This window comes from Ctenocephalides felis, unplaced genomic scaffold (genome assembly GCF_003426905.1).
Source record: "Ctenocephalides felis isolate EL2017-DRISC unplaced genomic scaffold, ASM342690v1 CF-g0.4_SCAFFOLD_01170, whole genome shotgun sequence".
Lineage (NCBI taxonomy): Eukaryota > Metazoa > Arthropoda > Insecta > Siphonaptera > Pulicidae > Ctenocephalides > Ctenocephalides felis.
In genome coordinates this window covers 83,703,041-83,728,740 of record NW_020537324.1, presented here as the reverse complement: position 1 = coordinate 83,728,740, position 25,700 = coordinate 83,703,041, and the positions used below count along the sequence as shown (strand labels likewise).

At 30.2% G+C, this 25,700-nt stretch overlaps 2 protein-coding genes across 2 annotated transcripts in view; one reads left to right on the top strand and one right to left on the bottom strand.

The window, feature by feature from the left end:
- LOC113367824 (solute carrier family 2, facilitated glucose transporter member 3-like) overlaps positions 1-12,088 on the top strand; it is a 34,295-nt gene extending 22,207 nt beyond the window's left edge. The window contains exons 6-9 of the mRNA XM_026609401.1: positions 3,210-3,509; positions 9,120-9,363; positions 11,758-11,872; positions 11,938-12,088. Of these exons, the coding sequence (XP_026465186.1) occupies positions 3,210-3,509; positions 9,120-9,363; positions 11,758-11,872; positions 11,938-12,075 (797 nt within the window). The 3' untranslated portion in view covers positions 12,076-12,088. The remainder of the gene's footprint in view (positions 1-3,209; positions 3,510-9,119; positions 9,364-11,757; positions 11,873-11,937) is intronic.
- A 1,813-nt stretch (positions 12,089-13,901) lies between these two features.
- Positions 13,902-25,262, bottom strand: LOC113367823 (sodium-coupled monocarboxylate transporter 1-like; the record flags this gene model as incomplete). The annotated part of the gene is made up of 6 exons (XM_026609400.1): positions 13,902-14,208; positions 15,791-15,898; positions 17,687-17,931; positions 21,401-21,649; positions 24,811-24,964; positions 25,117-25,262. Coding segments are annotated over 6 exons (1,128 nt in total), but the record flags the coding sequence as incomplete, so codon positions are not given.
- Positions 25,263-25,700: the final 438 nt, after the last annotated feature.

The window sequence follows — 25,700 nt, the reverse complement described above, 5'->3', positions numbered from 1 at the left end:
AAATTATTTAAATACCAGGGTGGGGCCAATTCTGTATGGAAACACGCCCAGACCCTTTACTAATAAAAAATGGGTGTTATTAAATAATAATAGTCATAGTAATAATTAATATTTAATAATCTAGAATCATTTTTTCATAAATTGTTTACTTACCAATTTTATTAAGACATACTCGCCCACCAATATATTGGTGTGATAAAAAGTAACAAGATAAATATTAGTAAGACTTGTTGATAAATTATTTGAAAAAAATGGACAGGTCTTACAAATTTCCATTACAATGATAAATTTTAAATATATGTTTTTAATTCAGGTCTTAAGCCACAACTAACCAGTTTTGTTTCTATATTTTCTTAAGTATTTTTATTATTTTTACCTTTAATTTTTCTCCTCAGATTGGAACCGTCTACCAGCTAGTGATAACCCTATCAATCCTGATCTCTCAAGCTTTGGGCCTCAGTGGAGCTTTAGGGTCTGAGGATTTGTGGCCCTTGCTGCTAGGTTTCGGACTTTTACCAGCCCTGATACAACTGTTGACGTTGCCTTGGTGTCCTGAAAGTCCTTCCAGGTTGGCGGCGAAGGGACGGAAGGTCGAGGCTGAAAAAGGTAAAAGACTGGATAAAAGACAAGTAGAGTATGGTGTTTTTTAATTATGGTATTTTAAAGTAGAGGGCGAAAGATGTAATCAGGTATCCCTTTAAAACAGGCGACTTCGATATAACAAGATGAAATGCCATTGTCACTCTTGTAACGAAAGTATTTTGAATTTTGCTCGTCAGTAGAGTTCATTCCTTAGTTTGCGCGTCAGTAGAGTCCCTTTTTTATTTTGTTTCAGTTTCGTCGCCAGTATAGTACTTTTTAACACTTTATTAATTTGTTCGTCAATCGAGTTCCTTTTTTTAGTAAAGAAGTCAGTAGAATTCTTTTCACTCGTCTCTTAGTTTACTCGTCAGTCGAGTTCCTTCATTACATTCTCATCTATTCAGGAACTCATTGTGAATAAAGTTCATTTTTTAGTTTGTTCGTCAGTAGAGTTCCTTCTTATTTTGTTTCAATTTCATCATCAGTAGAGTTTTTTTTGCCTCTCCACTAGTTTGCTCATCAGTAGAGTTCCTTTATTAAATTTCTTTTAGTCAGGAAGATAGGAAGATAAGATAGAAGGAGGTATTCTTTTAATTTGCTCATTCTTTTTTTCTATTCTTAGTTAGTCAGGAAGTCAGTGGAGATGATTTATTAGTTTGCTCGTCAGTAGAGTCCATTCTTATCTTGTTTCAATTTCAACGTCAGTAGAGTCCATTCTCATCTTGTTTCAATTTCAACGTCAGTAGAGTTCTTTTTATCCCTCTATTAGTTTGCTCGTAAACCGATTATTTTTAGTCAAAAAGGATCTCCATTAGTTTGCTCGTCAGTAGAGTCCTTTTTTTATATTCTCACTTACTCAGAAAAATCAGCAGAATTTAATTTTTATTTTGCTCGTCAGCAGAGTCCCTTCTTAAATTATTGTAGTTAACTTGTTAAGAGTTTGTTTTCCTCTTTCATTAGTTTGCTCGTCAGTAGAAAGTTTCTTTTTTCTATTCTTATTACTCAAAAAATCAGCTGGAATCTTTTTTTTAGTTTGCTCGTCAGTAGAGTCCCTTCTTATATTATTGCAGTTTGCTTGTCAGTAGAGTTTGTTTTCCTCTTCCACCAGTTTGCTCGTCAGTAGAGTTTCTTTTCTTCTATTTTTTTACTCATTGTCAGAAAATCAACAGGGTTTATTTTTTAGTTTGCTCGCCAGTAGAGTTCTTTTCTCCTATTTTTATACTTAGAAAATCAACAGAGTTCATTTTTTAGTTTGCTCGTCAGCAGGGTTCATTTTTTTAGTTTGCTCGCCAGTAGAGTTCTTTTTTTCTATTTTTTTACTTAGAAAATAAACAAATATGTGGAGCAATTGATCTCCAGTAGAGTTCTTTTATCTTGTTGCATTTTCATCGTTAGTAGAGTCCCTTTTGTGTATTGAAATGCATCCATTAATTAATAAGAATCAATGTTCCGTAAATCTTCTTAAAGATTAAAATAAAATAGTGGATATCTTTGCTTCCTGACAAAATTAAGTAACTAGTGGTGTATGGCATCATGCCTTAAGGCAAATTGCTGGAACTTCCCGTAAAGTAATGAAATATTCGAGAAATTTTAAACGTTTTCAAATAGATTATTACAAATACTGTAACTTTCATTATTTTTGCTATCTTTTTGTTATATTTGAGCAAATCAAATGTAAATCATAAATAAATCAATTTATCTCCAGAACATTAACAATCGTCATTTCATTTCGAATTCTATTTCAACAAAAAAAATAGTTGCCTAATTTACACAAAATTGAAAAAGTGCTCCCGTATAGTCACAGTCTAAACGCATTTGCAAATAATTCTGTGCGACATTTTCACTTATACTGTGCTTAGCTTGGCGGCATTTTCACACTTTTCAATAGTTTTCACAAAATTGGAAAAGTGCTCCATACATAAATGCACTTGGGTAAACATTTGCATCAGAGTGGCGCTTAGACTGTGCTTAGTCTGGGTGATTTTTTGAATTTTTGCCTTGAACCTTTGCCAAAAACTAATAACCACTTTTCCGCGTCATTACGAACTGAATGTATTTTGGATCATTCAAATCGGATGATCCGATCTCTCAAAAATTCGATTTCTATTTTCTACACTCTTTACTCCATATTTCCGTAACGGCTGGACCTGCCTTTGCCAAAAATTAATCAGCACATATCCCTATTAATAGGAATCGATTGTTTTTAAACCATTCAAATCGGTCGATGCGTGCGGCCGAAAACGTGACTGGAAATTTGTATCCATACATACATATATACACACACACACACATACACAAACACACGCACACATCCATTTTTTCTGAGGTATGCCTTAAAATGTTCAGAAACCTTCAAAACATCGAGAAATGTAAAAATTTTCAATTTCGATTTTCGGCCCATTACAATAACTTACCCTACGGGAAGTTAATAATGAAAGTTACACTATTTGTAATAATATATTTGAAAACGTTTAAAATCATTACGGTACGGGAAGTTCCAGCAATTTGCCTTAAGGCACGATGCCATACACCACTAGTTTGATATGTATTATTTGTTATGATGAAATTGGTTTGGTTTCCATAATAAGTCAAATCTGACCTTTATATCAATTACATTTTTCTTCCAGCTCTCTTATGGCTAAGAGGCGACTCGACAACCTCATCGGAACTGACGACTTTGACAACAAACAACCACAAGGATTTGGACAAACCTGCAAACGACGTCGTCAAAACCACCAACGAACCACCAACTTTGAGCGTCTTCCGCCTCCTGAAATCGCGCCTGACTTTGGTCCCTTTGATGGTCACCTGTTGCGTAATGTTGGCTCAACAATTCAGCGGAATCAACGCCGTCATGTTCTACTCTACGAGCGTCTTCAGATCTGCAGGACTCCGGGAAGGAGAACAGGCCAGATATGCCACCTTGGGTAAAGGATAATGATAACATGATAAGTAGAGTTTAGACAAAAACCGACGTTTCAGAAAACCGGTTTTCGAATTTTGATTTTACTAAAAAAATGGTTTTAACCGGTTTTCGAATTTTATATAGAAAATAAATTTTTACTCGAACATTCTGTAAATTATCGACTATTATAAACTAATAACGATTCAAAAAATAATAATTGCTATTTTACCTATTCTCCATGGTAAACCAGGATAATTATAATTTGTGAAATTCTATGTGTGAACAAATTGCTCACAGAGATATATTTTTTAATATACTTTGAAATGTATGAAATGTATTCTGACATATATTTTCATCGATTGTGGTTTTCCATGGAGAATAGGTAAAACAGCAATTATTAATTTTTGGATCGATATTAGTTTTGCAAAAAATATATTTTCTTATCTATGCACTATTTATGACTTGACTGAAATTGCAATAATTTTACATTTTAGTGACAATTTCATCATAAAATCGAAAAATTGCAAGTATTACAATAAATAGTTACATAGAAAGGGAATTAAATTGAGAAAACTGTGGATGGTGCAGAGTTATATATATTTTTTGCAACATACTTTGAATACTTAATATATTTTTAATACTTATATACTTGCGTTGAATAGCTATGAAATGTATTCTGACATATATTTTTACCGATGTTTTATTTAATAATAGCTATATAAAATATAATAACATTGCAAAAAATCAAAAAAGGTAATGAATTAAAATTAAAATAATTTTTATTGCCGACGTAAATATATAAAAAATATTGAAATATTAAGTTTTTCATACATTGAAATATATTAGTCAGAAGCTTATACGGCGAACGAAAATAATCAATAATAATAATTTTTGTTTTATTCGGCACATTGGATTTTTTATTATGACTAATGAATATACTTATATACAAGATATAAATAAATTTTGGATTTTAATAAATATTTCCATACTTATATGGGACATTCTTTTACAAATCGTACGGATTTTCAAAAAAATAAAATGTCACATTTTAGAATTGTCTGAATTTTTTTTACAGATATTATACATAAAATCATTTGACACGTATTTCAGGATTTTCCTGAAAAAAATTTTTTTACGTAAATATTTACGATTGAAATATGGATTTTTTGCTCAATTTCTATGAACATCATCTGCGGTAAATTAATTATCTCCAGTTGTGCTGATCGGATCAGTATTATTATTTTTTTTATTACACTCATATTGAAGTGAACTTTGTAATGATTGAATTTTTTTTTTTTGTTTTTGCAATTTTTTTAACAATAACAAGGTTTTACTCATCCTTACCCCAACTTGAATCGATCCAAAAAAATACATATTTTTTCTTTTTTTCTTTGCAACAAAATTCTTTTTACAATTTGTTGGAGACTTCGTTACATCGAAAGATATTAAATATTTTCAAGCGCGAACCGCGCTTTTCACGTCGGAGACGTCAAAGACTTGTACTCATTTAAAAATATTTAATAATGAAAAATATTATATAATTTCGATTCTGGCGAAAAATGAATATAAAGTCGAAAAAAAAATTACGGAAAAGCGGAACTTAAAAGTTCGTAGGTAAAAAGATCCACTGCCAATATTTAAAAAAAAATTAAAGTTAAAATTTTTTTAACAACAATATTTGAATGTAGACGGATTGTTCAGTTAGATTCTTCTAATTATAAAAAAATATTTTTTAGCCATTTTTCTAAAATTCGTCGTTTTCCGTCTTTACTCCTTAGCCTGGATAAAAAGGGATCGACTAATTTTTAATTTTAATGGAATTTTATGTAATAATAGCTAAATTATATTAGCCAATGTGAAATAAAAATTTCATTGGAATATTTTTATAAAGAAAATACCAGATATACCTTTGATCTGATGCTTCGTCAGAAATATTTATCAGCAGAGTTAATTAACTATTAATTTATATATAATTATATATATATATATATATATATATATATATATTTTGTAGAGTTTCGAACAAGAATCCAAAAATAATACAAAATAAAAAACAAGAAAAGTTTTTAAAAAAACAATTTCTTTATTTAATTATTTGTTTATTGTCGACGTTTCGGAACTAGGTACGTTCCATCTTCAGGACATCTGTCAAGAAACGTGATCTTGATGAGATTTTAGCAAACAATATGTTTAGGAAAAGAAAATAGATTTTTCTTAAATAATGAATTAATTGCAAAAAAAATATAATAATGTACAGAAATATGATAATATGTTCAATTCCGTCCTTAACCTACTTAAAGATGATACAACATATAATATTTTAACAGAAGATCCCACACAACGTTTTTCTAGAATAGCTTTTAAATTAATCAATGATCTGAAAAACAAAAAACTAATTTCTGAGAATTTTGCTTTTAACCTAAAAATACAACACCCTATCTCCCCTAAGATGTACTGTCTTCCAAAAATACACAAACCTGAATGCTCTTTCAGACCGATTGTCTCCTACATTGGCTCTCCTTTTTACAATATTTCGAAACTCATTTCTGATGTCCTAAAAAATGTTACAATCAATTCTCCCTATTATGTCAAGAATTTGTACCAATTTGTGAATTTAATTAATAACGGCAACATCCCTGAAAATCACTTATTTCTAAGCTTAGATGTGGTCAACCTTTTTACATGTGTCCCACATGAATTAATCCTAAACTCAATCGATAAATGTTGGCACACAATTTGCAACTTTACTGACTTTCCGAAAACAGTCTTCACTCATATTATCAACACTATTTTAAATTACTCCTATTTCCATTGCCAAGACAACTTTTATTCTCAAATTAAAGGCGCAGCTATGGGATGTCCCTTATCTCCCGGAATCATCGACTTAGTTTTACAAACACTAGAAATTTCCGTTTTCTCAACTTTAAAATTTCAAATTAACTTTTATATTAGATATGTAGATGACACTTTTTTTATCATTAATAAAAATCATATAAACACAGTACTAGATCTCTTCAATAATTTTAACAATAATATAATTTTCACACATGAACTACAAAATAACAACAGACTTAATTTCTTGGATGTATCCGTTTACAACACTAATAACTTTATTCGAACAAATTGGTATAGAAAAACTACATGGTCGGGTAGATACTTACACTATTCTTCATACTGTCCCAGAAACTATAAGATAAACACTATTATTTCCCTTACAGACCATGCTATTTTGTTGTCTCACCAAACTTTCCATCCACAAAATTTATCCCTAGTAAAAATAACTCTAATTGAAAATGGTTACCCAAAAAATCTCATTCATTCTGTTATTCAAAAAAGACGAACTTTCTTAAAAACACAAATTAATTCTCCCAATACCAGTACTAACATCAAAAACACCAATCTTATTTACTGCAGCATACCATACGTTGAAGATTTATATTATTATTTTGCCAAAATTTTGTTAGAAGAAAACATTTTAGTATCAGGCTCATCCTTACACTCCTTCAACCAATTCTTTACGAACATTAAATCCCCTACCCCATCCAATCTCAATACTAATGTAGTATATTCTGTTTCTTGTAATGACTGTGCTTTTCAATATATTGGACAAACCTCCCAATATGTACACAAGAGAATGAGACAACATGAACTAAGTGTGGTCCACCATAAACAAAAAAATTTCAAAAGTACCCTAGTACAACACTCTATAGAAAACGCCCATTCATTTAATTTCACTCCAAAGATTTTATATCATGAAAGTTGCATCTTTAGAAGGTTATTCGCGGAGAGTTGTCTCATTCTCATAAATGTTTCTAACAGTGTCAACATTAGATCAGATCACAACCTATTACATGATTCATATTTAAATTTTTTACACTTTTTGACAAACAATTAATATCGGCTTCCTTTTAAGATCAACAATTTAAGTATTCACACCCTAACATATAAAAACACACACATACAATCTCACATCTCTCGTTCAAGTGTTTACACGTGTTACAAAGGACACACCAGTTTCAATTAGTTAATTTTCAAAAGCCAATCGAACAACACCCAGAGAACAATATTATTTGTGTTTTCAAATAATAATTTTAAAAAAGACAAATCTTTTAGTAATTTTGATTTACAAAATCTAATTATTCGGCGGAAAATTAACTCACAAATTCATTTTTGTTAAAAAAGCTTGTTTAGTGAAAAAGTGCTAACAAATATTCAAACATACAGGTAATTAATTCAACTTTGTCATTAACCTTTTCTTAAAAAATTTCCATAACTTTCAAAAAAAAAAAAAAAATTTTCTATTATGTTTAATATCCTGTTCTGATAATCCACTCATTTATTTTTATCATTTTTATCATTTTCATTTTGAACATATTATCATATTGCTGTACATTATTATATTTTTTTTGCAATTAATTCATTATTTAAGAAAAATCTATTTTCTTTTCCTAAACATATTGTTTGCAAAAATCTCATCAAGATCATGTTTCTTGACAGATGTCCTGAAGATGGAACGTACCTAGTTCCGAAACGTCGACAATAAACAAATAATTAAATAAAGAAATTGTTTTTTTTAAAACTTTTCTTGTTTTTTATTTTGTATTATTTTTGGATTCTTGTTCGAAACTCTACAAAATATACACAAATCCAAGATTCTACCATTCAATATATATATATATATATATATATATATATATATATATATATAAATATCTATTGTTAAATAGCTTTTTTCTAACTTAATTTATTTTATTTACTATTTCCTTATTATTTACACCTTGGCCAGTATGAAGGTGTGGTTTACTCTTTTTACCCCACCCATATGTAAGCTTTAATAGATATTATATCAGAAAGAGTTGAACCCAACTTAAATATCCCTCTACTTTTAAATATTGTTGTTAAAGAAATGCAAACTACTTGTTTTTGAGGTTTTGGCAGTGGATCTTTTTACGCACAAACTTTTAAGCTCCGCTCTCCTCTAATTTTTTTTTCGATCTTATATTCATTTTTCGCCAGAAGCAAAATTATAAAATATTATTCAACCGAAAAACAATAAGATTGTCATTCGAAAGTGACAAATGAGTAAAAGTCTTTGACGTCTCCGACGTGAAAAGCGCGCCTCGCGCTTGAAAATATTTAATATCTTTCGATGTAACGAAGTCTCCAACAAATTGTAAAAAGAATTTTGTTGCAAAGAAAAAAATAAAAAATATGTATTTTTTTGGATCGATTCAAGTTGGGGTAAGGATGAGTAAAACCTTGTTATTGTTAAAAAAATTGCAAAAATATAAAAAAAAATTTTAATCATTCCAAAGTTTACTTCAATATGAGTGTAATACAAAAAAAAATAATACTGATCCTATCAGCACATCCGGAGATCATTAATTTACCGCAAATGATGTTCATAGAAATTGAGCAAAAAATCTATATTTCAATCGTAAATATTTTCGTAAAAAAATTTTTTTTCAGCAAAATCCTGAAATACGTGTCAAATGATATTATGTATAATATCCGTAAAAAAAAATTCAGAGAATTCTAAAACCTCAAGATCTGGATGGTGTATGGTTTGTAAAAGAATGACCCATATACATTATTATGCCACAAGTATTACTCACCATCGGTCTATTTTCAGGTATGGGTACGATAAACGTCCTGGCCACCATAGTGTCCCTGTTCCTGGTTGAGAAGTTAGGCAGACGTATCCTCCTGCTGGCAGGTTTAGGAGGGATGTGTATAAATTCTGTGGGTTTGACTGCAGCCTTGTACTTTGCCTCCGAAGAAAATACAGTGGCGTCCAATTGGGCGCCCGCGCTGTCGGTGCTTCTGGTGTTCTCCTATGTGACACTTTTTGCAGCTGGCCCTGGATCCATACCATGGTAAGGATAAATGAAATAGGAAGACGGTTTATTAAAATTTTAACAACGAAGATCAGTTTTTTAATAATATAAATACAATTGAATGCAAAAGAACATTAAATTACTGGCAGGGTTGTTTTTGTGTTACATTTCAAAGTTTACGGATTTTTTTAAATATAATTTTGTTTGAAAGGTTATTAATTAAATTACACTAAGTCTAACAACTTTTTGTTATATAACGCGAAATTTAAATAAATGCACGACCATCGAGCATCAAATATTCTGAGCTTTCGTTTGGCATTTCAAAGTTTACCGATTTTTTTGAACATAATTTTGTTCTAAAAGTTGTAAATTAGTTTACATTACATTGTAGTAAATTTCATTAACTTTTCAATGGTATATCATGGTATTTCATGTTCTACCAACTTTTTGTTAAATAACGCAAAATGTAAATAAATGTAAGAACATCGCGTATCAAACATTATGAACGTTCGTTTGAAAATTTTTTGATGTTAAAAAAAGTTAATAATTAATTTGCACATCTTTATAGTAAATTTTATAAACTTTCTAATATTATATAAAATTAAATACATGTTCTAATAATTTTTTGTTACTACCATGGTAAGGATAAATGAAATAGGGGAACGGATTATTAATATTTTAATAATTAAATTCAGTTATTTAATAATATAAATACAAATGAATGCAAGAACATTAAATTAATGGCAGGGTTGTTTTTGTTTTATATTTCAAAGTTTACTGATTTTTTTCAATATAATTTTGTTCTAAAAGTTATTAACTAAATTACACTTCTTTATAGTAAATTTCATTTAACTTTGTAATTGTATATGTATTTAAAACATTTTCTACTAATTTTTTGTCATATAACGCAAAATTTAAATTAATGCAGAAACATTTATAAAATGATTAATTTTCTGTAAATTTCCAGAATATTTCATGCATTTTGGACAAACCGTTCAAAAGTTACAAGAGATTTAGTAAATAAATGCACAAACGATTTGCTTATTCCGAGACTACTCGTGCTATATATAGTACAGCGTGTAATTTGGGTCAAGATTTTTTATATATGGCAAAAATTGATGTGGGGTATCAAATGAAAGGTCTCGACGAGCACTTTTAGAATATCATACTTAAACCCTTTAAAATCAATCAATAGGGTTCTATACACTTACATATCTGAATTTTAACACGATTTCAAAATACACCAAGTTGTTGTACAACATCATTCTCATTCATACATTCTGAGCTTATATTTCAAAGTTTGCAAATGCAAGAACCAAACATTTTACAGTTCAACGTTTTCCGAGTTTTTTCAAAATAATTTTGTTCTAAAAGTTATAAATTAAATTACGACACTTTATAGTAAATTTTATTAAGTTTTCAATGATATATAAATATAAGTATATGTTCTAACAACTTTTTATTTAAACGCCAAACATAAATAAATGCACTAACATCGAATATCAAACATTCTGAGCTTTCGTTTTACATTTCAAAGTTTACCGATTTTTTTCAATATAACTTTGTTCTAAAAGTTATTAATTAATTTACACTATAATATAGTAAATTTTATCAACTTTTCAATGATATATAAATATAAGTACATATTCTAACAAACTTTTTGGTAAATAACGCAAAATGTAAATAAATGCAATAACATCGAGTATCAAACATTTTGAACGTTCGTTTGAAATTTCAAAGTTTTTATAGTTCAAAGTTTACCGAGTTTTTTCAAAATAAATTTTGTTCTAAAAGTTATTAACTAAATTACACTACTTCATAGTAAATTTTATCAACTTTTAAATGATGTATACAATTAAATACATGTTCTAACAACTTTTTGTTAAAAAGCGCAAAACGTAAATAAATACACGAACATCAAGTATCAAACATTCTGAGCTTTCGTTTTATATTTCGAAGTTTACCCGTTTTTTTCAAAATAATTTTGTTCTAAAAATTAACACTATTTGATAGTAAATTTAATAAACTTTCTAATAAAATTAAATACAAGTTCTAACAACTTTTGTTAAATAACGCAAAATATAAATAAATGCACGAACATCAAGTACCAACCAATCTGAACTTCTGTTTTACATTTCAAAGTTCACCGATTTTTTTGAATATAATTTTGTTTTAAAAGTTATTAATTAATTTACACTATTATATAGTAAATTTAATTAACTTTTCAATGATATATGAAAATAAATACAAGTTCTAACAACTTTTTGTTAAAAAGCGCAAAATGTAAATAAAAGCAAGAACATCAAGTACCAAACAAGTTAGTTTTTCGTTTGAAGGATACAAGTTTTGGTCACACTTTTTGATTGCGAGTTTTAAGAAACATGAAATAAGTTTAAACTATAAATAGTACATATAAATTCATTTACCTCTTAGGTTTTTGGCTGGTGAATTATTCGACGACAAAAGCAGACCATCAGCAACCACAGTAGCAGTTGTGGTCAACTGGGGGGCCAATTTTATAGTCGGACTTGGATTTCTACCCCTACAAGTTAGTACAGGAAAACTATTCTCATACACCATTCATGTACTAAATTTTGTATTTTTAATTTTCAGGAAGCTTTGGGCGCTTATGTGTTTCTAGTCTTCGCAGGACTTTTGGCTTTGTTTGCTATATTTGTTTATTTCAAAGTTCCTGAAACGAAAAACAAAACGCACGCAGAGATACAAAGATATTTCACAAAACAAAAATAATAATGGATAAATCATTCCTGCAGATTAGAAGAAACATATTTAAAGTTAAGAAATTGGACTAATTTTTATATTTATACAAAAATATCAAAATTGACAATTATACAAAAATATTAATATAATTTAATATTTCTGCATTGCATAATATTACTGAGGAAATTATCCATACCAAACCAGGAAAAACAACAGAAAAAATTAATTATGATGTAAAATTGATTGAACACTAAATTTGTGTAAAATAATAAAATACTATTACATTAACAAACGAGAAATAGAAGGAGCACATATTGCCCTCCTATAATTAATGTTATTGGTAGCATTGCATTGTGGACACTGATCAAGGTTACAACGCTACAACGCTGTATATATATATATATATATATATATATATATATAAATATTTCTTTTATTGCATCGACCAATTATGAGCACAATTCAAACTTCTAAAAGCTTATTTAGCTTTTTACTATTTTATTATAATTAATATTTATTTATTATTATTATTATTATTATTATGATTATTAATTGTTAATACATATTATACGCAGTATAATAATACTCATTCCTGTTGTATAAAAGAAATATACAATTTCTACTTTCGTACGATGGATGTTTTTTACTATTTTATAATTTTTCAGTCTGCGAAATAAAAAAGTTCTATGAGTTAGAAGATGTAATAAAATTATAGTTGAAAATGTTAAGAAAATAGAAATCTTGAAAAAATCGTTAATTGAAGAATAGAAATATTCAACAGTTCCAAAATGAATAAGAATAAAAACTAAATTAAAATGATTATTTTATTATTACATCAAAGAATTTACAAATTTGTATAAATACTTTTATATAATATTGGTCCCGCGTTTTCTTTTAGAACTCTGAAAAAACCCGATTTTGGAGGTTTTTAACATTTATGAAAAAAATTGAGTTTTTTGAAAAAAAATATTTTTTTTAACTTGGGAATATTTTGGAAATTTTGACTTTTTTTCCAAAACAATCGCGATACAAACTATCGAGGAAACAAAATTAACCACCATGTCTCCTTATCAATACGAATCGAATGTTTTTTAAATTATTCAAATCGGTTGACCCGTGTTCCCGAAATCGTCGACAAAAATTTGTTTCCGCACACTCACACATATATACATACATACACACACATACATCCATTTTTTCTGTGGTATGCCAAAATGTTCAGAAGACCTTAAAACGTAAAGATATGCAAAAAAATTTTATTCTCGATTTTTTAGGATTACTATAACTTACCCTAAGGGAAGGTAAAAAATAAAAAAAGATCAGCACCTGTTTACCTGGTTAGGCTAAAATCACTTCACAAGAATAATAAACACAAATTTTTTAGTCCTGGTTGCAAAAAATTATTATAATGCAAAAATCTTTAGCTAATATATGAACCTGAGAAAGAAATTAATAATATTATTTATATTGCATATATAATATCATTTCATCATTGAAATTGAAATCGAATTTTATTTATATTAATAGTTTATATTTATATGTCTAAAATGAATGTTGTGATTCTCGAATGATTGATGAATTGTACACGATGAGAATAAAGTTTAAACTTTCAAATTTTATATATTTCAAATTGTACAATCATGCATTTAATACATATAAATATCAATACTAAACTCTAAGTTCGATTTTTAATCTACATAATACTTTTTTTAATTTTAATTTTAATTTATATACCTACAACTACTAAGCGTTTATTAAAATCTAATCTAGCGACTATGAGCTAAGCTTTCAAACGCACAAACTTAAAAAACCTAATTTTAAATTAAATATAAATGAGATTATCAAAAAGAACAATATTTGGCTTGAGAGTCTTTGTTTAACTGGTTCATATTTTATTTTTGTCCATTATAAAAACTATACCACTCACTTTATTACTTCTATATATGCCTCGCGACTTCTGGATTCTCGTCCAAACTGAGTGCCAAATTGGTCTCACCGCCATAATTCGATCTTTTACCGGTGGCACTGTCGATTTTGACACCACTTGCTGAATTGAGTTCCGTACCATTAACTTTGGCATCTGGAGATGATGTGAACCATCTTGCTGGTGGACTCAGCAGGTCGGTGTGGGTTGGTTCTACGTCTGTTTCCAGGCCGATCAACCTGGTAATAATAGACAATTGGGGTAAAAAATATTCTGGTAACAAAAAGGTTAATGGTGGAATACATGGGAACTCATACGAGTGCATCCGTTTGAAAAGTAGCTCAATAAGTAGTAGAATAAAATGAATGAATCAAAATCTAGCCATATAACCTTCACAACAAGAACCCTGGACTGCCCAAGCGTAAAAATAAACAACATAGAAATACCAAAATATGAGAGCGTAAAAAACCTTTTGATTCATCTGGATAGAAAATTAAGCTAGTCAATGCACATCAAAATGAAAAGAGAACAGATGGAGAAGAAGTTCAAAGAGTTGTATTGGCTAATTGGCAGGAGTTCAAATATATGCTATGAAAACAAACTCATTTTATATAAAACAACTAGCAAACCCGACGAACTCCGTTTCGCCACCAGATGGTTTCGTGAGAAAGATGAAGAAATTTTTTGTTTGTTTTATATTTTAAAAGAAAAATTTGATTTTATTATACAACAGTAACGAATTTATTTTGATTACAAAAATGAAGTGTTTTTTAGTTGAACTTCTCTAAGTAAATGAAAGTGAATCCGCGAATTATCCGTTTCATTGAAGTGCTCTTTGGTAAACCACATTTTTTGTTTTTTGTTCTGACGTTAACACAAACAAAGCGGATGGTTTTCCAACTCGTGAACAGGCAACGTATAACTGTCCATGTGAAAAACAATGATTTTCTAAATAATCTATTTGAAATTTTTCCCGCAAACACTAAGCGATTGGCTTTGAGACTTGTTATTGCGAACGTGAGGCGAACTGGAAATTGCAATCGTTTGAAGTCAAACGGAAGACCAGTCGGAATCATTGGTATGTCACCAAATCGCCAGCAATTTTTGATTGAATGGTGAAATTCAGTGCGTGTTTTTCATTATTTTTTGCGGCAAAAATTGCTCGTTGACTTAACCAAGCATAATTCTGATAATTCTCACTAATGTCATTAATCGAATTTTTAATTACGGTGCGTGAAGTTCCAGCAATTTCCATTAGGGCACGATGCCATGCACCACTAATTTTCTTAGCTACCTTTCCAACGAATGCAAAATTGTCGAAATCGGTTCGTGCGTTCTGGAGTTATTTCGTCAAGAAGGAAAACCCGACTTATTTTTATATATATAGAAGATAATTATCCCAATCTGGACATACGGCAGTGAGCTATGGGCGTGCGCAAGCAATTCAAATATAAAAATAATACAAGTAGCGCAATCGAAAATTTTAAGATGCATTGTGAACGCACCCTGGTATGTTACAATTGACACTCTACATAAAGACCTAAAAATAAAAACTATTAATGAAATGATAAAAAAAAGACCAAAAAATACCACGAAAAACTACCAGGTCACCCAAACATATATTTAAAAAAGCTAAGCGAGGAATATCCCACATGAAGAATGAAAAAAAATGGCCATACGATCTTAAATAAAATGTCAAAAATAAAAAAGAGATATCTCATAGGAGATAATCTTTTAAATGCATTAACATCAACATCATGTTGTCTTAAAAAATGTATATTATTTTGATTGACAATAAAACTATGCAAATAAAAAAAATACCTTGAGATTTCTGATACGATAACTCCAACAATGACAGTCGTCATGCATCCTAAGGCGCTGTACCACAAGTACGACACGTTGTAGATTGATGAAGAACTTTTGGCATCACTGAAAAAAAAAAATAAACTAGCTGTAAGTGGAATTCTGTCTTAAGGCAATTAGGGCATCGTGACTTTAGGCAAATTGCTGGAACGTCCCGTACCAAATATTATTATTTTTTTTACAAACTGATACAATTTTACTTCGTAAAAATTAGATTTTTGAGAAACTAGGAATTGGACAAAAAATTACTTTTTTTGAATTTTTTTTTTTTTTTTTTTAAAAAAATGTTTTCTTTATTTTGACATATTTTGGAAACTCTGAATTCTTTTTTAAAGCAATCGTTCTGCTTTAACTGCATAGAGACAAAATGTCAAAGCGCGTAAGCGCCGCGTCGCCGTCTAACGGATAAACATTGGTACGGAACCCATAGGAATGGAAACAAAATTTATACTTATTGTTAAAATCTCTATAAAATATCTGATAATTTGATGTGCATATGTCTAATGATCATTTTTGACCGCCAAGTGGCATTTTTTTTTACTTTTTTCATTAGATCTCCGAAACCGCTCGACCTGCCTTTATGAAAATTTGATCGGTTTTTCACCTTGTCAATACAAGTAAAATGTTTTTTGAATTATTAAAATCGGACGCTCCGTTCTCTTAAAAACTGAGTTTCCGTTTTTGGCACTTTTGCCCCGTATCTTCGGAACGGCTAGACCTGCCTTTGTCAAAAACTAATCAGCACGTCTCCTTATCAATATGAATCGAATGTTTTTTGAATTATTTAAATCGGTTGATCGGTGTTCCCGAAATCGTCGACGAAATTTTGTATCCGAACATACATACACACACGCACATACACACACACACATACATCCATTTTTTCTAAGGTATGCCAAAATATTTAGAAACCTCTGAAACGTAAAGATATATAAAAAATTTAATTTTCGATTTTTTTGCGATTACTAGAACTTGCCTTACAAAAAGTTAACTAGTGATATGTTCAAATAATCAATAAAAAATAAATTAAAAATTATTAAAAGTGAGTGATTGAAAGTATTCCGAGTGGATTTATTACACATAATTGGAATCGAACGAACACGTTAATCGGAGTATTTTCTAAAAGCAAATGTTCAAAAATCAATAATTTTTTAATTGTACCAGTTTCCGTAGGACTTTAATGATTTATTACGTTTATTTAGACTAAGTACTCTATCGTTATACCAAGTAAATCGTCTAATTTTAATTTTAACAAACGTCAAAAAAACGACTCACTTTCTCAAACTTCGATGAATTTTTAAATTTAAACTACTTGTCGTAAGGCCGTAATAATTCAGTAAGTTCTATAAGACCATGATATACATCGCCAAAGAAAGTTTCATAAAAATCGGCTTAATTTTTTTTTTCAACAGTTAATTACAAGAAAACGGCTCGATAGATTTTCAACTAAAACTAATCAGTATCATTCCCAACTAATATCTTTCAAACAGTTTTTGATTTTTTAAAATCGATTCAGTAGTATGAGCTTAAATGTAGACGAAAGGTTTAACACTTTTTTCCAAATTACAAAGAAATGGCTCGACCAATCGTCGCACAAAACTGAGAAACGATAATCCTCATCGAGATACATCAAATGCTTTTTAAATATCTGAAATCGGTCCAGCCGTTTTTGAGAAAACGTCGACGAGAGGTCAAAAATCTACTCACACATACTTTTTCCAAATTCGGTCTCATTCGAATCAGAATGGCTTGAAACGTCGAAAAAACATAAAATTAGCGAATTGGATTTTTTGATGAAAACATAAACTTCTCCTTCAGGAAATTAATAACTAATCAATACAACAATCTAATTACCTCTTTGTGATGTGCTCGATTACGACAACAGTAGCATTCAAGCATTCGCACCCATGTATGTCTCCTGGTAAAAACGGCGTAGGCTCACCAGCAATTTGTGCACCTAAACCTAACCACAGGACAAGCCCTAGGGCACAAGCGGCTCCCCAAAGGGCTCCTCGAGAGACTGCCCTAGGTACACACATTCCTAAGGTGAATAGACCAAGTGTTACACCACCTGCCATGCCGTTGAAACTCAAAGCAACCTAAAAGGTAATAGACACATGGTAGTAAAAAATAACTAGTTGAAAGTGGCATTTAGCCTTAAGGCAAGTTGCAAAAAATGGTAGTTTTTGAGAGAACTAAGCGTCCGATGTAAATGATTCAAAGAACTTTCTGCTTGTTTCAACAAAACAATTGCTTTTGAGGATAAAAAATTATTACATGTTTTTTTTATTTTCCATAAAATATGTTTGTAATTTTGGATCAAACATTAAAAAAAATACCCAAGTTAAGCACAGTCTAAGCGCCACTCTGGTACAAATGTTTACCCAAGCGCGTTTAGACTGTTTATGTACTGGGTCACTTTTACAACTTTGTTAAAACTATTGAAAAATGTAAAAATGCCGCTAAGCTAAGCACAGTATAAGTAAAAATGTCGCACAGAATTATTTGTAAATGCGTTTAGACTTTGTCTATACGGGTGCACTTTTTCAAATTTGTGTAAATTAGGCAACTAAACTATTTTTTGAAATTGAATTCAAAATGAAATGACAATTGTTAATGTTCTGGAGATAAAATGATTTATGATTTATGATTTACATTTGATTTGCTCAGATATAACCAGATAGAAAAATTAATGAAAGTTACAGTATTTGTAATAATATATTTGAAAACGTTTAAAATTTCTCGAATATTTCATTACGGTACGGGAAGTACCAGCAATTTGCCTTAAGGCACGATGCCATATACCCCACTTTTTTTTATATGTATTTATCTACTTATTTAGTTATATATTTATCTATGTATTCAACTAGTTATTTTTCTAGTTAGTTATTTTATTATCTATTTATCTATTTATCTATCTATATTTCTATCTATGTAATTTTCTATTTATTTATTTAATTTTTTATTACAATTTATTTGTGTATACTTTCTATTGGTTTATATTTTTTGTATTTAATTCTGTTTTTCTGCTGCTGAAAATTTTATTTAAATGGTCTTAAAATTTTAAATTATAATACACCGATGATGAGACAAACCAAGTCTCAAAACGTTTGTAAAATTAATATTATTTAATAACATAGTTTAGACACAGAGAAACATAATGAATTTGAAAATGCGCGCCATTGTTAAATGCGAAAGCGATATGAGAAGTGTCTCATCTTTCTCTAAGTATACTCTATGCTCCACATGTCAAATAATAAATATATTTTAAGCAGAAATCAGTTGTGGTCTTATTATTATATTGTCTAGGGTTGTGGTATTGAAATTGAAAAGGATTGTTGCTTAAACTAGAACTAGGTTATTATTTAGCCCACGCCTATTTTGGAATTATTTCAATTATTTCTTAAGTGAGTATAAGCAGTAAAAATATTTAAAAATGTCAGAAGAAACATTTATGTCAATGAATAATCCGGCAATCAAAATTGAACCGCCAGAATATTCAGAAGAAGACATTAAACACGAAATTCAGGATGATATTGATGTTTCTGATGATACTGTTAAGTATGAAGATGTCAAACAGGAGTTAGCCGACACTAAACATGAAATTCAGAATGATATTGATGTTTCTGATGATATTGTTAAATCTGACTCGTGTTCTGAGGATTATGATACCTGTTTAGAAAGATTCATGAACTCTGAAGTGACTATCGAAGAAGGAGTGAAACAGGAGTTAGTCGAGCCAGCAGCTTATGAATGTGACATTTGTGATCAATCATTTGCAGAATCTGATCTATTAAAAGAGCATATGGTCGATCACAAGTCTGGTAATAGCAAAGAACGCCCTTTAAAATGCGAAATCTGTCATAAGACTATAAAACGAAAAGGTTATATTAAAACTCACATGCTTTTGCATAGTGGCGAACGCCCCCATGAATGCCTTATATGCAACAAGACATTCGCACAATCAAGTAATCTGAATAAACACATGCAAATTCACAAAGGAATACGCCCACATCAATGCAATGTTTGTAATAAGACATTCACGGAGTCGAGAAGTCTCAAACGTCATATGCTTATTCACAAAGGAATACGCCCTCATCGATGCAATGTTTGTAATAAGACATTCACGGAGTCAGGAGGTCTCAAACGTCACATGCAAATTCACAAAGGAATACGCCCTCATCGATGCAATGTTTGTAATAAGACATTCACGGAGTCAGGAGGTCTCAAACGTCACATGCAAATTCACAAAGAAATACGCCCTCATGGATGCAATGTTTGTAATAAGACATTCACACGATTCGATAATCTGAAAACACACATGCTGATTCACGAAGGAATACGCCCTCATCGATGCAATGTTTGTAATGAGACATTCACGGAGTCAGGAAGTCTCAAACGTCACATGCAAATTCACAAAGAAATACGCCCTCATGGATGCAATGTTTGTAATAAGACATTCACACGATTGGATAATCTGAAAACACACATGCTGATTCACAAAGGAAAACATTGCAATTTATAGTCGAAAATGTAATAATAATCAATGAAATATAAACATTTCTTAAATTGAATTTAAATATTAGGAAAAAGGTTATAAAATATTCTTCTCAAATATGTAAAAGAATGTATAAATAATATAAAATAAACAGTAAACATCACATTATATTCATTTATTGTTAAACCAGGCAATTGTTACTTATTATATCACTTTATTGGTTCTTTTTTAGCTTCCCGTAGGGTAGTTATAGTAATGGGTCGAAAATCGAAAATGAAAATTATTGCATTTCTCCATGTTTTGAAGGTTTCTGAACATTTTGTCATACCTCAGAAAAAATGGATGTGTGTGTGTGTGTGTTTTGTATGTGCGCATTTTTTCGTCCACGTTTTCGGGCGCACGGATCAACCGATTTGAATGGTTTAAAAAACATTCGATTCCTATTGATACAGAGATGTGCTGATTAGTTTTTGGCAAAGGCAGTTCCAGCCGTTTCGGAGATACGGAACAAAGAGTGCAGAAAATAGAAATAGAGCTGACAAAACAATTGCTTTTGAGGATAAAAAATTCTAACATCTTTTTTTATTTTACATAAAATATTTTTGTAATTTTGGATTGGAAATTCAACAAATTACCCAGGCTAAGCACAGTCTAAGCGCCACTCTGGTACAAATGTTTACTCATGTGCGTTTAGACTGTTTATGCACTGGAGCACTTTTCGAATTTTGTGAAAAATGTGAAATTGCTGCCAAGCTAAGCACAGTATAAGTAAAAATGTCGCACAGAAGTATTTGCAAATGTGTTCTGACTGTGACTACGGGCACGATATATTCTTGAAATTGAATTCGAAATGAAATGACGATTGTTAATGTAGTGGAGATAAATTGATTTATGATTTATGATTTATGTTTGATTTGCTATGCTCAGATATAATAAGATAGCAGAAATAATGAAAGTTACAGTATTTGTAATAATATATTTGAAAACGTTTAAAATTTCTCGAATGGGAAGTTCCAGCAACTTGCCTTAAGACACGATGCCATACACCACTAGTTTTTTATCATTATTACCTGTAGTACTCCTCCCATTCGTTCAACCACAAACACCAGAGCAAAAGATATGATCCCGTACGCCAAAGACAACCACTTGGCCCAAAAAGCGCCTTTACTGGGAGCCATTCTGATGCCTAACCCAGCACTCAACAAATCTTCACAGGTGACTGCTGATAGGGAATTCAAAGCAGCAGCTACTGTGCCCAAAGAAGCAGCAAATATACCTGCTACGAATAAACCGGCAACACCACGCATACTGCCCAACACCTGAAAGAAGAAAACAATTAATAATCTCCAACAATTTTAATACTAAAAATTGTTTTCAGTTTTTGAAGAACAACTTCTTAAGGGGGTTGTCCGGTTTTTATTTATTTTTTTTTCGATTTTGAGATTTTTTGATATTATGAAAGCTATAATCCTTAGAATTATTTTTAAAAAAATCATCTCAATATCTATTTTTTTGACGAAGTTATATATATACATATATATATATATATATATATATATCTTTATATGTATGATTTTCATCGCTCCGCGAGCTATTGTATGCCAGCTGCTCTCTTTTTCATTATAATACCTCATGCACATGACCTTTTTAATGTGTCAGCATCTTTGAACACCATGGTGTATTTAGTACATTAAATTAAATGGTGTATTTAGTACATTATATTAAAAACTTTAAATACGTTTTTCTCAAATTGACTTTTTTCAATGCGGTGCCATAAATTAAAAAAAAACCACAAGTCGGATCGACTTGCATTTTTTTTTAATTTGTTCACCACTGCAATATCTAGTCCCCCTACCTCAAACAACTTGATAACATTACGCAAAAATTTTTTGCGAAGCTTCTCGCCCCGAAAAAAGGCTTTTTTCAACACTTTTTTTTTAAATAGCTGTCATTTTTTTCCTTCTTGCTTTATTAACTTCCCGTAGGGTAAGTTATTGTAATGGGCCGAAAATCGGAATTGAAAATTTTAACATTTCTCGACGTTTTGAAGGTTTCTGAACGTTTTGGCATACCTCAGAAAAAATGGATGTGTGAGTGTGTGTGTGTGTATGTATGTATGGATACAAATTTCCAGTCACGTTTTAGGGCGCACGGATCAACCGATTTGAATGGTTCAAAAAACATTCGATTCCTATTAATAGGGAAAAGAGCTGATTAGTTTTTGGCAAAGGCAGGTCCAGCCGTTTCGGAGATACGGAGCAAAGAGTGCAAAAAATAGAAATCGAATTTTTGAGAGAACGGAGTATCTGATTTGAATGATCTAAAAAACATTCAATTAGTAATGATTGGGAGAAGTGCTTATTAGTTTTTGGCAAAGGCAGGCCCAGCCATTTCGAAGATACGGAGCTAAATATGTAAAAAATGGCAGTTTTTGAGAGAACTAAGGGTCCGATTGAAATGATTCAAAAAACTTTCTGCTTGTCTTAACAAAATAATTTATTTTGGATTTTTTTTTTTTTTTTTTTTTTAGTTTTTTAGTTTTTTGTATATCGAAAATATTTCAGATTTTATTTTTAATTCTGACTATAGTTCTAATATACTTTACAAATAATTTCAACTCTGCAATTCAGTTTATATAATTCTCATAAATATTAGACAATGTTACAATATTTATAATAATCTATTTGAAAACATTCAGTATTCCTCAAACATTTCGTTACGGTACGGGAAGTTCCAGCAATTTGTCTTAAGGCACGATGCCATAATTGCCTTAAAACAGAATTCCACTTACAGCTAGTTTCTTTCATTTTGGTAGGGGGACTGGATTCAAACTTCTTCTTCAACGTAGTTTCTTTTTTTTTTGTTTCAGACGATGCGCAACGGATTTATCTGTGGCACCGCAAAAAAGATAATTTTGCAATGCCCACTTTGGCGCCCCCTGGTTAAAAAATGACAGCGAAAAAAAAGAAAAAGAAAATTTCGTAATATTTTATGATTTTGTAATTTTTGTTTAAAAAAAAACCGCATGTCTCTATGATCAATACATTTCGAGAAAAACAAAAACAAATACCTTGCATTTTTTAACCTTAAGACGCGACTAGAGTGTAATTCCGTACAAATGCAACGGAAGTGCGTTACGGCCGAGTCGAGTGCCAATGATTCGTCATTCGCTCTCGATGAAATCATTTCTATACGGGTCGATTGTGATTAGACGTCGTGTATGTGAATAGAGATCTATCTTTGTATGCGTACCGATACCAACAAGGAAATCGGCATAGATAAATAATCATTTTAAAGTTATATCGTAGTACAAATCTTGATTTAATATAAAATGCCTGAATCACAAGAATATTTTACCCTGTTCCTTAAAAATAATAAAACAAATTAAACATTTATGCCGTGTACTAAACGTAAGTTTATTGATTAGAAATATTTCTATATTATTCGTAGTTTCTATAAATCTTTGAAGTTATTAAAATCGAAAATATTTTTTGGGCAAGACAGATATTATGCACAAATAATGAGATTATATCGCCAGCGAAAAAGTAAAAAAAATACAAGCAGTCAATGAATGCATGTTAATTTTAATTATATGATGTGTGTAAAGCTGAAAGTGTTCACTGTGTGAACAAATATTATAGCATTTATTAATCAACAATTACTTCATTTCTCTAATTTAATTTCTAAATGCTAATTACAATGACAAACCGATTATGTTATATTTGAAGTATAAAGCCATACTAATACACATTTATTTTAAATTGTTTGTGTATTTATGAATTAAATCAAATGTAGACTCATTGTTAGAGCATATACAAAATTAAATAATTTTTTTTAACATTTAACTCTGTCTTTTATTTAATATGAACTTATAAAATTTTATTCGAAAAAGGCTATGATAATTTATATACTATATACTATATAACTTCTTACTAAGATCTGTCGTGAATTCTGAAGAGATCGTTAAAAATAGATTTTTGAAAATATTATATTGATATAAAACATATGTACGTTTGTAGGCATACCGATAGTTAATTGTTTGGATTTTTTATAAAACGATATATTTTTATATTCATATTTAGTACTTAAATTAGTTAGTTAATAAAATTAATAAAATAGAGTAAATAATATGTTATACTTGATGAATTTAGCTAAAATAGAGATGCTTAGATACTACAGCTGTTCAAAGAATGCGATTATATCGCAAGCGAAAAATTGAAAAAAAAAATACAAGCAGTCAATGAATGTATGTTAATTTTAATTACATGAAGTTCTTCAAACACAAATATTATATGATGATGAGTGAAATTGTGAAAACAATATTTGTTTAGGCGTTGTTTAACGTAATCCACTGTGTGAACGAATATTATAGAATTTATTAATCAGCAATTACTTCATTCCTCTAACAAACGTTCATTTCTAAATGCTAATTACAATGACAAACCGATCATGTCATATTTGAAAGTAGATTTTTTTTTACCTGCATCACATAAAGAGGTAGCAATTGGTCACTGGCAGTCACTGCTCCTGTGATTAGAGGATCACATGTATCGTAATGCGAATGCATTACTAAACCAGTATAGAAATTAATTGAGAACACCAGGATTAGGCCTACACATGCTATGCAGAGGGCTCTAAAAGAAAAAAAAAAGTGTCAATGGCATTTTGCTTGAAGGAAAGTTACATGACAAAGAATCGATATGAGTGAAGATCCTTACAAACAAGAGCTGATTATTCAATTTTGTACCTGATTCTCATTGTTTGTTGACTGATTATTACTACTTACTGTTTAGCTTGTCGAAGAGAACCCACAGACATGTATTTCTGTACAGATGCCTGATTCGTGCAGAACATAGACGCCCAATAAAAACTTCCTCCAAGGACAACACTCCAAACTGTATGTCTTGTAGTCGGTCTTGGATCGAAACTAAAAAAATAAAAAAGTTGATAAAATATCAATTGATATCAATTATTGTGCAGTTTTATTGATTAACTTCCCGAAGGAGAAATCAAAAAATCCGATTCGCTAAAAAATCTGAACGAGTGAGACCGAATTTGGAAAAAGTATGTGTGTGTTTGTGTGTGTGTGTGAACAAATTTTTGCCGTAAATCGACATTTACGGCTGGACCGATTTCAAAATTTAAAAGCCATTCGATGTATCTCGATAAGGGCTATCGTTTTTCAGTTTTGGTCGACGATCGCCAAGCGTTTCTTAGTAAATAGCAGAAAAAAAAAAAAAAATCGTCCACGTTTTAGTGCATAATTCTTGGGGCAATTCTGAAGTAACTAAGCTCATAAAATAGCATTGTTGTAGCAAAACTTGCTTTTGGTAGTGAAAATAATTAAACTGGTCTATCCATTGCTGTACA